Source organism: Drosophila obscura, unplaced genomic scaffold (genome assembly GCF_018151105.1).
Source record: "Drosophila obscura isolate BZ-5 IFL unplaced genomic scaffold, ASM1815110v1 contig_200, whole genome shotgun sequence".
Taxonomy (NCBI): Eukaryota; Metazoa; Arthropoda; class Insecta; order Diptera; family Drosophilidae; genus Drosophila; species Drosophila obscura.
In genome coordinates, this window is record NW_024542791.1 from 2,504,532 (window position 1) to 2,517,617 (window position 13,086).

At 40.9% G+C, this 13,086-nt stretch overlaps 2 protein-coding genes across 3 annotated transcripts; both read right to left on the bottom strand.

Moving 5' to 3' along the window:
* Nucleotides 1–42: 42 nt before the first annotated feature.
* On the bottom strand, nt 43–10,977 carry LOC111077123 (neural cell adhesion molecule 2). Of its 2 annotated transcripts, none has more exons than XM_022371278.2 (7): nt 10,067–10,977; nt 5,759–5,977; nt 5,487–5,621; nt 4,757–4,888; nt 4,478–4,630; nt 1,172–1,660; nt 43–1,042 (listed from the first exon to the last, which is right to left on the bottom strand). In XM_022371278.2, exons 1-7 carry the CDS (start codon nt 10,119–10,121, stop codon nt 858–860), a joined length of 1,368 nt encoding a protein of 455 aa, XP_022226970.2. In that variant the 5' UTR covers nt 10,122–10,977; the 3' UTR covers nt 43–857. The 2 variants fall into 2 exon arrangements, with proteins under 2 accessions (XP_022226970.2, XP_022226961.2); XM_022371269.2 differs by having other exon boundaries at nt 4,478–4,633.
* A 1,277-nt stretch (nt 10,978–12,254) lies between these two features.
* LOC111077373 (neuropeptide-like 4) lies at nt 12,255–12,611 on the bottom strand. The gene is made up of 2 exons (XM_022371627.2): nt 12,520–12,611; nt 12,255–12,450 (listed from the first exon to the last, which is right to left on the bottom strand). Exons 1-2 carry the CDS (start codon nt 12,529–12,531, stop codon nt 12,301–12,303), a joined length of 162 nt encoding a protein of 53 aa, XP_022227319.1. The 5' UTR covers nt 12,532–12,611; the 3' UTR covers nt 12,255–12,300.
* Between the last annotated feature and the right edge of the window lie 475 nt (nt 12,612–13,086).

Genomic DNA, 13,086 nt, shown 5'->3' on the forward strand with positions numbered 1-13,086 from the left:
CCCTTTTCGGCTTTTGCAAGCACCCCATCAAAGTCATTTTTATACACATTCAGTTGAATTTATTCTCATATACTCATACGCACTGCTTACCAGCTAAACATTTCATTTCGGGATTCTTTTCTTCCTCATTTTTTCGCAACTCTTTCTCGTTTTTTTTTTGTTTGCATTTCAATTAAGCTAATTTGAATCCATTTACTATTATTGATTTGCTTTTAGTTTTCTTATGTTCTTTCCTCTTTTGTTTTCATCAATAATTTGGACATTCATTCTTTTGTTTGTTTTTGTAAAATTCATCAAAGTTGTAGTGGTTTTTTGTTTTTTTTTGTTTTGTTTTGTTTCGGTTTACATAGTTTTATCGGTTTAGTTTTAGCTTGAACAACATTTATGTAGAGTTGGGCATTTTCATATTTAACTAGAAGGTAGAGTTGACAATGCATATGTATTGTATGTATCGTAAGGATTCGCCTCTCCATAAACATCGTTTTCTGCCTCTCCCCCTGCTCTATCGTTAATATAATCGATTTTTTAGTTTAAAAAACGTACAAAAAATGTGTGTTTGATGAATGGAAAGTTGGCAGCGAAAAATTGGCAATAGGCGTAACATATTCTCTATATATATATTTATATAGCACAAAAAGCATTTTTTTTCTTTAATAATAATTCCACGTATTTCTCTCAATTTTCGGATTTTAGGTTTAGGTTTAGGTTTAAGTGAATTGCACACACAAAGTTCTATCACAGAAGATACAAAGAAATTATAGAGAACTCAGCAGCAACAATAACAAGGGGTTGGGGTTGGGTTCTGGGAATGGGAGTTGGTACTGGAAACTGGTAACTGGGGACTGGTGGTACAAGCTCTATGCATAAATCAAAGCAAGGATGAGTGCGTAGACCGGATACGGAGACGGATACCAGCTGCGGCAGCCGGCAGTGGCAAAGATCTTCACGCCACTCCAGTCACTGAGTCCGGCCAGATTTCGGGAGGCAGCGCGCATCAGATACGTTGTGTTTCCCACCAGATGCGAAATAATGAAACGCTGGCCTGCCAAAACGGATTGAATTTAAAGAGAAAAGAGATATTACTGATTGGTAGAATATTCAGCAAAAATTATGTATGCTACACGAATCAGGCAACGAGAAGGAATTTCCCCACATCCTGCGCTTGACTTACCTCGATGAAACGAGAAATCCCGCTGTTTGGCATGGCTCCAGTTGCCAGCACTGAACTTGAACTCATTCTCGCTCATGTAGGCCACCCGGTAGCCAAAGATCTGCATCTCATCGGAGACATTGGTCATGCGGGGCGTGCGCAGATCCAGCTCGAAGGCATCCGTATAGAGACGCTTCAGCTGGAAGCGTGTGGGCCCCATGGGCTTGGCGCCCGGCCGCAGTTTGATCAGGCGCTCGAGGCTGCCCAGCGGATTGGCCACCTTGCACTTGTAGTCCCCGAACTGACTCTCATTCCGGACGTTCAGCTGCAACGTGGCCCCATAGTCGGCGACGAATATGCGATGATTGAAGCCCAGGATGCCCTTGCCGTTGTGCAACCAGGTGAATGATGGCGGCGGCTCGCCCATGGCGTCGCAGCTCAGATTGACAGCGCCGCCCACATACGCGTACTGCATGTTCAGCGTCTCGTTATAGAACCAGTGGGGCTTATCTGTAAAGAGAGCCAAAGAGAGATGCAGTCACAGCTGCTGTAAGTCCTAAGCTTCACAGATAGAGTGCGATGGGGGATGGGGTGGTGCTTCGGCCTGGTTTCGTTTGCTCATTCATGCACACACAAAGGGAGGGGGTAAAGCGGAATAGATAGGGATACTAGGTGCAGAGCTGGTGCACTTTGTCGTTGTCTCTGCTCAAATCCCCCAATGAGACCCCACTGACACCGCACATGGCACATCAGTTATAGTTTTTTTTTCTTTTTTGTTAGCTCTTATTTTACTTGTGCTCTGCATCTAGTTAACCGTTAACCTATGAAGTACAGTGGCGTGGGACGTTGTAAAAAATGTGCAATTTATACTGGGCTAGATTTATAAATAAACTAATTAAATTAATTTTAAATATGTAAAAATGCAAGAAGCCAAGCCACATGGCGGGACATTGTCTGAGAGCGCTCTCGTGATATTCGCAGATTTTGTTTCAATTGCGTATTGACTGTGTGAGCAAAAAAAAAGCGAGGGAGGAATATGCAAGCAGGAGGCCTCAGCATCGCAAAATGCACCTTGCAATAATTAATCTGCTAACAATAACACTTATTGCCTCTTACTCTCTTTAAACTGCTACTTACAAAAAAACAATAACAAACAAGCGACGACATGCTCGACCTTGAGCCCTAGAAAGAGCAAGAGAAACATCAAGAATCGATGCTAAGCAGCAGAGCAGCAGCATTTGCATCTCTCACGCTTACGCTCACGCTCTCTCTTTCTGTTACTCCCACTGACACGCTCTGTCTCTCCCGTTGCAGTCGGCGTCGCTGCTCGCTGACATTGCATGGGTAAGCGTCCGGCTGGCAGAGGCTGGCGTTACATTTTGCAGATAAGGATAAGCGGTACTTTGTAAATGGCAAAAGACGCAATTGAAGAAAGCGACAGTGACAGTGGTGGTCAAGAAATTAGGGAGGCTTGAGAATATTGCCTTAGCGGAGTATTCCGTGTCGCTTTAAACGAAATTAAATTCGATGCAATTCAGTGGGCAAACTTAAGACCAGTCCTTCAACGCTAACAAGACCCCCTGTGCATTGACCTACCCATGCATCTATTGAGCGCGCCCTTTCAATATTTACACCACTGTACATACCTAAGTACACATTTCGATACCCTTGCCACCTCTGGGGACACCGCCTTCACCCTGAGCACGATGCTCCATTGAAGCGTAAACTAATAGCACATTTTAGCATTTCGTCGTCGTCCTTTTCGTCCTTGTCGCTTCGTTGTCGTTGTCGTCGCCACTGCGGCTCATTGAAGTTTATTGCTGAGGAAATGCAAACCTATATATTGCCGCATTTCATCTGTAACTGTTACCCCCTCCCGCTCCATCTCCTCTACTGCACCCACACCCACCCACTTCTGCTTTGGGGTCCTCCTCCATACATTCCCATTCCTGTAGCTAGTGGGCTGCAAATTAGTTTCGGTTTCCATTCCCTTTTGGTGTTTGCTTTTCAGTGCCAGCTGGCCACACTGCACCGATTCAGGGGGCAACCCACCATTTTGGGATACTGCTGGCCCCCCTTTTGGTCCTATTTGGGTGGTGGTGGTGCTGCTGCTGCTGGCTTGTGCAAACCTTCGTTCTGCAGTCATTAGTAAAATTGTGACGGCAGCTCAATTGGAGAGGGGGGAACTGTTGGGCAGCATCAAGGGCACTGGAGAGTGTTAACTCAACCCCCCCCCCAAAACGCATTGGGAGTGTGGTGTGGAGCTTCTATTTGGTTTGCCTGGTGTTGGTTTGTTTATGAAGTCATACATATGTTTCGATATTGATGGGGGGTACTTTGGATTGGGCTGCTGCTGCTGCTGCTTGCTCCCTGGCTATGTCAGCAATATTAATGAGTCTCAAGAGATTGTTTTTTTTTGTTGCTCTACAAATTTATGGGATACGAATGCACAAACTATGTTTTGGCCATGTTTGAGTAATCGCTGTACCCCTTTGACTTGGTTTATGTTCCATTGATTAATGCGAAAATGTTCGAAAAAAACACGAGGATTTACTTTTCCTTTTTAAACTCGATGCTCAGCTTTATCGTCCATATGTATATATCCCCTTGCCAGTCAATCCATTCCCTTAACTACTGTTTTCCTTCATTACATACTCCCAATTTCACACTTACGAGTAGCTGTGTTCCAAAAGTCATTCTCCCCAAAGCCAATTATGGACAGCAGCCAAGTAATATGTTCATTAGAAAATTTGCATCAATAATTTGCATTTTCCTGCTACTTGACCCTGACAGCCGGAAGGAGCTGCCTGTCTTTGCTTTGCCTTCTCTCCCTAAGAAGTGTGTAGGGTCTCAGTAGCAGCAGCAGCAGCAGCAGCAGCTTGAAATCTCATTAGAGCCAACGAAGCATGGTCCACTCCCCAGGGCCAGAATGCCACGGGGTGATGGGGGGGTGGAAACTGCTTAAATAACTTTAAGCTGCTATCAGCAAAAGATTTTGTTGCAAAGTCTAAGCTCAATTTTCAGCTTTCAAAGGGCAGACGCACACACAGAGAGAGAGAGAGAGAGAGAGAGAGTCCACGCAGTGGGGTGGCTGGTTAGCTGGGAAATGCAATTGCCAACAAGTGGGGGGTACAGAATAAATTCTAGATTAAATATTATCAAGTGTGGCACGTAGCAAGTATGCTGGGGGGCATGCTAGAAGGAGCAAAAGATGCAAGTGTGTGTGTGTGTGTGTGCTGCAATCTGAGCTTGCCAAACAAAAAAAAAAGAAAAAGAAAAACCGAAGCAGGGACATGGGAGCGTATCGCCTTCGCTCATTGTACTTACGTTGTATCCTTAGCAATATCGTTATTTGATCGGAATCCGAAAATGTTGGTGTTATACGCATGGCACGACACGTATACTCGCCGGCATCCGCCTGGCTGACATTCCTGATGTACAGACCGTTCGACAGGCGATTATGCTTCGACGAGTTTACAGCTGCTATGAAAAAAAAAAAAAAACGAAACACAAAGTTCGCATGGGAGAGAAATAGTTGCATAGTTAACAAGTTTGCCATGCCACGTGGCGAGTGTGGGGGGAGGTTATACTCGAGGGCATACTAACTGTTTATGTATTCGCCATTGTAGAGCCAGGAGACTTCCGGTGCTGGCATACCCTCCACAAAGCAATTGACCATCGCATCGCGTCCCTCGCGCACCGACTGCACTTGTTCCGTTTTGCCAAATGAGATTTTCTCTATGGCAACGAACAAGAAGGAAATACATTGGTCAAATTACTGAGTAAATATTGTACAATGGTCATGATATCCTGTTCGAAAGTATCCCTTACATATGTACATCTGTGTGTATGGGATTCTTTGATTTCTGTGCTGTTCACATGGAAGCTATTTTGATTGGCAAGCTTACAAACATTTTTACGGGTTCATTCAGCCGGGAGGAAATTTAGAATAGAGCGTGGACAGAGGACATTTACTTCTATCAGATTAAGTAAGGTTTGATATTCAATAATTAATAAGAAGCTTTTCCCGATCTAAATAAAATATTAACACTCATTAAACATGTACCAAAAATGGCTGAAAAAAAAAAACAAATGCTGGAAGTTTGAGCTATTTAATTCCACTCCTAATTAAGCCGAAAAAAAACCTTATATTTATGGGTCCAGAACCTTCACAGAGATGTGTTTTATCTGTTTTCGGAACTTGACTTTCATGTTTATTTTTTGTAACAAAAATTCAACTCAAAGACTTTCCATGTAAACAGGTCCTGCAGCTGTTTTTATGACTCTCTTTTTATCGTCTCTTTCTTTTTTGCACACAAATCTGAAGCCAACTTACGATTAACGAGAAGTTCAAAGGAGGAATAGAACTCTCGCTCGTTATTCACATTCCGATTCTGTTGTCCATTCACCTCGCAGGTCCAGTTGCCCCTGTCGTCCAGCGAGATGTGCTCAAAGACCAGAGCCAGAAGACCTGCAAAGAGATAGAAGAGGATACGCATATCGCAGGCATTATGAACCGCACTGACATCCCGTGGCTACAGTATCCACTGAGTGGATGAGAGGAGAGGATGGACTGGACTGGGCTGGACTGGACTGGACCCGTCTTACCCGTCTTCTTTTCGATGTGCACTCGACCCTTGGTGTTCTCACGGGTCTGGCCGCGGGGATCACGCCACTTGGTGTCGATATCCTTTTGTACTGTCTGGCAGAATATGATGAAGGAGTCATTTACAAAATGCGTTATTGATGGCGTCGATGGCTGCAGCCTTAACGGTGGCAAAGACGAGGCGGGAGATGTGTTGCCTTCCAGCTGTCCAAGGATTGCAGCTGCAGTTGCAGTAGCGCACAAAAAGAGAGAACATTTTTGCATTCAATTTATCACTTTTTCCATGAGCTAAAAGTTTGGATGGCATGCGGCTAAGGGGAAAAGTCTGTCAGCCAGAGGTTTGATGGTAGCTGAGGTCAAAGGCATGGACCTAGATGGTGGTACCCCAACTTCACCGACTGCTCATAAAAAATAATCATAATTTATATGGGCAGGCAGTAACTTTTTTATTTCATTTTTCACAGTTCTTTATCGTTATTTCTTTTATTTTATTTGACTGAAATTTAATTAGCTTTGCATGCGCCTCCGTCTCCATTGAATGCATGAATCTCTAAATAGAGATCTACGAGTATATTCCTTTGTTTAATATTCAAGGCATCTGATTAACCCCGGAGTACTACCCCTCTCAACTTTGTGCTGAATTTTTAATAGAAATTCCTTTGCTGCAGCTTTCATTTCTTGTTCTGCTTTTTTAAGAAAAAATCTTTTCAGTTGATCCAATTTATAGCAACGAAAGAAATACAGATTTACCTAAATTATAATGTGAATAAACAAAAGTAAAAAAAACTATGGTAGAATATGTGAATGTATAGTTTATTAAAAATATATAAATATTGTTTACCCATTCACAGAAAAATTAATTCAATTCAATTTGCAAATTGAATGGAAGATTTACATGAACAGTAAATTTAGTCAAAAAAATGCATGCCATAGAAATGAAAATGTGCAAAAAAGAACATGCTTAAATTTGTATTCCATTTGCATTGATTCAATGTTGTTTGTTGCCTATTTGTATGCTACATGCCCTGGCAAAGGGTGCTACGATTTTTAATAGATGCTTGCCAACGGAGAGAACGAAATATCTGCTTTCGTAAAGAGTATAAAGAATTCCTATTGATCAGACATTTTTTTCTATTCACAATCCGCAAAAGCTCATTTTAAATTCTTTTGAAAATTTTCTTCTTAAGTTTTTAAAACTTGGAAATTATATTTATAATTATATCATTTTAAAAACCCAAGAGAAATCATTTGACTTGGGAACATAGTTGCTAAAGGCAATGATTATGATTAGGGAACCTTTGCTATTAATTTAATTATTAATTATAAAATATACATAAAGAGTAGCCAGTAAAACAGTACCACTCATTTTCTGATTAATTTGTTGTAGCTGAACATTTATTGTTCACATTTCTAGCTAATTTTTTTAGTAGAGCATTCGTCATCTTTCTTTTATTTTGTTAGCCCCAAAGGAACGCATTCCTGAATTACCCAGCACGCGTGGTTTTTTCCTTTTTTTATGGCCACCCACCCCCCTATCCATTCGCCTAACCTTTATACCTTATTCCCCACCTCTTCCGGGACTGACTAAAATTTCCGACAAACAATTTGAGAGGTTTTTGGTGCAGACGAAATTGAAAATAAATATCCAAAACTATTTGCAAAAAGGGATAAGAAAAAGTTGTTCCTTTGTTTGCTTTGATTTTTTGTATATTTTATTAGTTCGTTGCTGTTTCTGATAGCTGGCTAAAATAATTATTGGTAATTGAATCTTTTGGTAGCAGAGCACACAATTTATTTGTTATTCAATCTGCAGGTTAGGTAAGTCAATGTTTTATTCAAGCTAAAAGTTTTTCACGAAATTCTGGTTGAATTTTTAATAAAATAAAAAGGGAATCGATAGAACAGTTAGACATTTTAATAATTAAAATATGCCCATTTGATTATTGAAATATTCACACAGTAGTTTTATGATTTTTTAGGAATTTTATTGAAGGCAAAACACAACTGAGGCAGGCCTCAATTGCATAGCGAAATAAAATTAATTTTCCAAATATATTTAAACGATGCTTCATCAGAGACTTTAGCCAATTGTTTTTGAACATTTTATCTAATATCATTTGCGCTTTTGCCATTTCAATCGATAAGCCTGGTCCAAGCCCTGCCATCCCAGCCAGAAAGAGAGGTAGAGAGAGAGAGAGAGCAGAGCAACAAATCCATCAAATTGAATTTAATAATATTTTATTTGAGTGGCAAAGTACTATGTAGGTACGTATGTGTGCGGAAAATGTTCGACTAAATCCAATAAAAATTCAAATTCGCCTTTTTCAAATTTAGTAAGCAATACGCACACGTAACATATAATATATACACTTTGATATTTATGTTCGTATGTACATACATATATCCACACTTGCACATACGAGTTTAAACGTAGGTACAATTTCTGCAATTGGATTGTTAAGGCTTGGGCTCCTTTGTGTGCTGCATATCAATCAACGTGGAAGTCGCTGGTAGACGCAGGAGAGGTTGAGCAGCAGAAGTAGGTTACTCAGAGGTAATATCCTTACAATGGCAACTCAATTTGTTCTGCATCAGCATATTTTTTATGCGATTTTATATCGAATCCAATATTGTTACATTTTGTGTAATTTTTTGTTGTTGTAAATGTAAGTAAAATGTAGCAGCAAGCATTGCATTGACACTACTTTTAGGGTGTGTTTAATATTCATTATAATCTAGTATTTTCCAGCTATTTGCTATCCATGTTCATCTATCTGTAAGAAAACTACCATCTATACAATTTATGGAAAAATTAACGCAGAATACTGAAAAAAGGCTTGAATTTTTGCAAAGATTAAAAAAAAGGATCGCGAATTTTTCAGACATTTTTGGAATTTTTGCTCAGGTATTTCGTGTTTTTTTTTATGCCTAAAAAATCTCAGCAGGATATATCCTACATTTAAATATAGATTTTAACCTTTCTGAAAGCTTTCATTTTCTTTTCTTATTTATTGAAATATATCAAGATATTTGTTTCGCAATCCTACCCTTTTTTTATCTTACACTTCTATCGAATGTTTTGTTCTACATAAAATGTCTTTACTTTGAGTCACTTGTTCTCCTTTTCTTACAGCATTTCAAAGCTTGTCAAGTGACTTGAGATGGGTACTTACATCTCCTACATCTACTTACCCCTACTTGACCCCATCTCCTACCACCTACCACCTACCCTTTCCACATTCTTTTTTATATTTGCCCATCCCCTCAATTCGCTGTGTTCCCTTTGGTCTAATGAATTCCCACATCTTTGCCATCTTTTTGCGTTTCATCTTCAAGGGGCCTCATGGCCATGGGCTAATTTGGGTTAAGGTTGCCCCAACACGCCCCATCTTGCCGCACACACATGGGGTTTGCTTAGTATAACTCACGTTCTTTACCATGTCTAAAATGTTTCATTCCATACTTTTAGGCGGTGCATGGTGCGTATGTGTAATATTTTCTTGCCACATTTGCGTTAGTCCGCAAACAACAAACAAAATATTCCTTTTTGGATGTTTTGCTGCAGAGACAACAGAAGTTTTTCACACAACAAAACAAAAAATCCCTCTCTCTCTCTCCGAGTGCTTAATTCCACTAGATTTGAACACGAGAAGAGAGATTTGAGAAGCGACAGAGAACAAGCGAAACAAAGCAAACATTTCTTTTAGTTGGTTGAACATTTCACACTAAAAAGTATACAACATCAACAAAAATGCAAGAGAATAGCAACAAATCAGTGAAATAAAAATTCAAATGGATTTATTTTTGTCTAAAATGTATCTTGAATTTTTTAAGTATTTTAATAATTTTATATCTTCGATTTATTTAAATTACAAATATAATTGTAATCATTATGATAATCATTTTATCAGCTTGCTGGCCTACTTATTATCGCCCATTTCTGGCATCTGTTAAGCTTGTATCCGATAACATTAAAGCCTCATCAAACGAATCCACCCAAACACACCCCAAGCCACCCACCAGCAGCAGCCCACTTGGGCCCGAAAGTGGGGCCAAAATTAACATGGCCAAAAGCAAAAGTTATGCCAAAAACAAATGAACTCATTTGGCATTCATTTCATTTATGGAAACAGAATAAGAAACGAAAAAATATTGTGAAAAGAGGAACTTTCTGCCACACAAAAGCAAGAGTTGCGAGTACTTTTCGAGGGGAAAACCACAGTATAGAAGCCTTTTCTTTTAAGGATTGTGGATGGAGGATGGAGGATGTAGGATGGGGACCAGCTGAAGATGATCTGAGATTATCCTACCATTCTGTGAGAGGAGCAGCAGCAGCAGCGAGCAGACGGCAAACAAAGTATCCATGGCTGCCAGCAGTGGGTTATCCTTTATTTCGTTATAATCCTTAATGGTTAATGGTAAATGGTTAATTTCACTGAAATTGCTTTCTACTGTAGATTTTTCTGAGTTTATTTCACTTGGATTTTCGTGGCGATTCTTTTCATTCGTGTTATGCCTTCTTTGGGAGAACCTTGGCAGTTAATTACGTGGCTGTTCACTTGAGGGATAATGGCACATGCCTGCCGTGGCGACTCTCATGTGTCAACCGTGGCCGGAAAAGCGGCAGCAACAACACTTTCACTTTGGCCAGGACAATAGCCAAGGCAATGGCATGACATCATCAGCCTCATGGGCATGGGCATGGGCACGGGCATGGGCATGGCCATTGGCCAACATCATCATCCTTCGCTTTTCGGTTGTTGTTTTTTTTTTGTGGTTCTTTTTTTTTTTTGCTTCCGTTTTTATATCTTTTTCTTAGGCACTGGCACTTGGGGAAACACTTGGATTCAGTGAGAGATGGGCAGAGCCAGCGGTGAGGGGCCGGTGGTTAACATTTCCGCCAACATATCCTGCTAGCTGCGAGCGACTCTTTGCCACGTTCAAATTCTCGCGCTCTACTTGGCCAACGGCCGTCGTTCAAGGCTGTGGCCTTGTCGCTTGGGGATTCAGGCGATCCATTGCAGGCGAGCGACGGTAATCGACTGAAAGTGCATTCTCGCACGGAGGATACTCCACGACAGGACAGGACAGCACACAGGACTCGGCGGCTCTCAACGAAGTTCACGCGAGCGCTAGACGACCGACTCCTTTTCTGGCCTTTCAATTTCCTCTGTTTCAGCCGCGTTCACGTTCGAATCGTTGCGAAATCAGAAAATACACTGAAGTCATCGTGTGTCCTGTGGCATCCTTTTTGGCGTAACGCCAGGAAGTCGGCCGAAAAGGGAAAACTCTTCTTCCAGCACGCAACTTCGTGGGAATCGCAATGTTGACACACATATCCTTCGTGCCCGGAAACATTGTTGCCAGAGTGCAGGCTGTTTAGGGACATATTTGTAGTTCGAAATGTTGCGAGAGGATAACTCAGGGGTAAGGATTTGTGGGGTGGAAAGCATCCCCTTGAGTTAGGGGTAACATTTGTGGAACTTTTAGTGGAACTTTAAGTGGAATTTTTAGTGGAACTTTTAGTGGTGTAAGCTCTGGAGAGTAGAATCGAGTCTCAAATAAATTATATTTATTTGCTATACAAGTTAAAGAAGAGCTTTATTGGATATAAATTGGTGTCCTACGTGGGTGCAACAGAGTTCTACTTTTATAAAAGAGTTCTGTTTTATGGGCAACATTTTTTATAAAGAGAACCAAAACCAAGTTTGAGCATCCATAAAGTAGAAATATAAAATGTATGAATATTTATAGCACTTTGAACAGAGGTTCTATAACACTCAGCAAAAATGTATTATAATTATTATATTATAATTGGCAGTTGGGCCCGCAACCATCAAAAGGTATTGTCCATTTTTAGGTTTGGTTAACGAATTTTAGCCCAAAGTATCCCTAGATTTTAATGGCGTACCAAACGACCCAAATTAACACCTAACACAAAAAAATAAAACCAGTATATCGCCCGAGTTTTAAAGCAAAAAATACCCCAAAAATCCTCTGCACAATGCTTTAATTCCCAGCGGTAAGCTGTAATCACAAAGTGTTGGGCTTAACTTCTAGCTGTTTTAATTATCTCAAAATATTAAAGTTCTTACAACCAGACGTAAGCTACTAGAGCTGTGAAAACAGCGCTACCCTGAAAAAACTTAAAAAAATCCGCAAAATCTCAAAAAGTCCAAAAAAAAAAATTCATCAACCATTTCTAAGCCCCAATCTTAGAAAGTTCGTTTTGTCCTTGAGGAAAAATCGTGTTGACTAGTGTTATCAAAAAATTAAAATTACTAAAAGCGAAAGTTAATTTCAGCTTCAGTTTTCCCTTTACAACCCAAAATCCTTTCAAAATAACTCAGCAAACATTGTTGGAACTTTCTGGGAAAATGTTGGGATATACCTCTTAAAATTCACATTTTCCTGTATACTTTTTGGGATAACTCTTTCCCAGCAAACCCTCAAAAGAAAATGCTGCTTCTCCATAATTAAAAAAAAAACACTTATAAATTCTGATGCAAAAGTTTTTTATTCATACAATCGGGAATCATTGACATCAGCCGTAGTAGACATAGGGCGAGGCATAGCCCACAGCGGGATAGCCGGCGGAGTAGACAAACTGGGGCACCGGTGCCGGATTGGGGCCTGGAGCAGGGGCAGGCACGGCCAGGACAACAGCCAGCAGGGCGGCGAGCAACAGGAATACCTGCGGAACATATGAGGAAACACTCGGGTGATCAAAGGGTTGGGAAAGAGGCCTGTGGCAAACACTCACCAGCTTCAGCATGATGAAAGCAGTTAATGCTACGACTTGACAAACAGAATCGAACTGCACTCCATGTTTGCTCGATTGCAGCTATTTATATTCGAATAACAAACATTTCGGAAAGAACAAGGAGAAGCGGGTCATAGGGGGTGGGAGGAGGCGGGTCTAAGCAGCTTAATTGTATTGCTCTGCTGTCATCAGTGCTGACTGCATAGGGAGACCCGGGGAGAGACTCGTTGCCGCATTTTGATATTCCATTTGCATTCCGCTGGCCAAGTTTATGGCTCATTATCGGGTTTAACGCGTTCGGGCTTCCTAATGCCCGCCAAATGCGAACACAAAGAACATTATTGTTTCTTAATCTGTTTGCCCACTACTACTATATGCCACTGACGACATCGTCACCATCATCATCAGCAGCAGCAGCAGCAGCAGCTAACATCCTCCTCACTTCCTCCCATTCACCATTCACCATCCGCTATCCTCCAAAGATTGTCGCTCTTTTTGTCAATTCACTCTCTATTTTTGACTCTCTTTTTTCTGGATTTTTTGGTTTCTTTCGCATTTTGCCTTGGG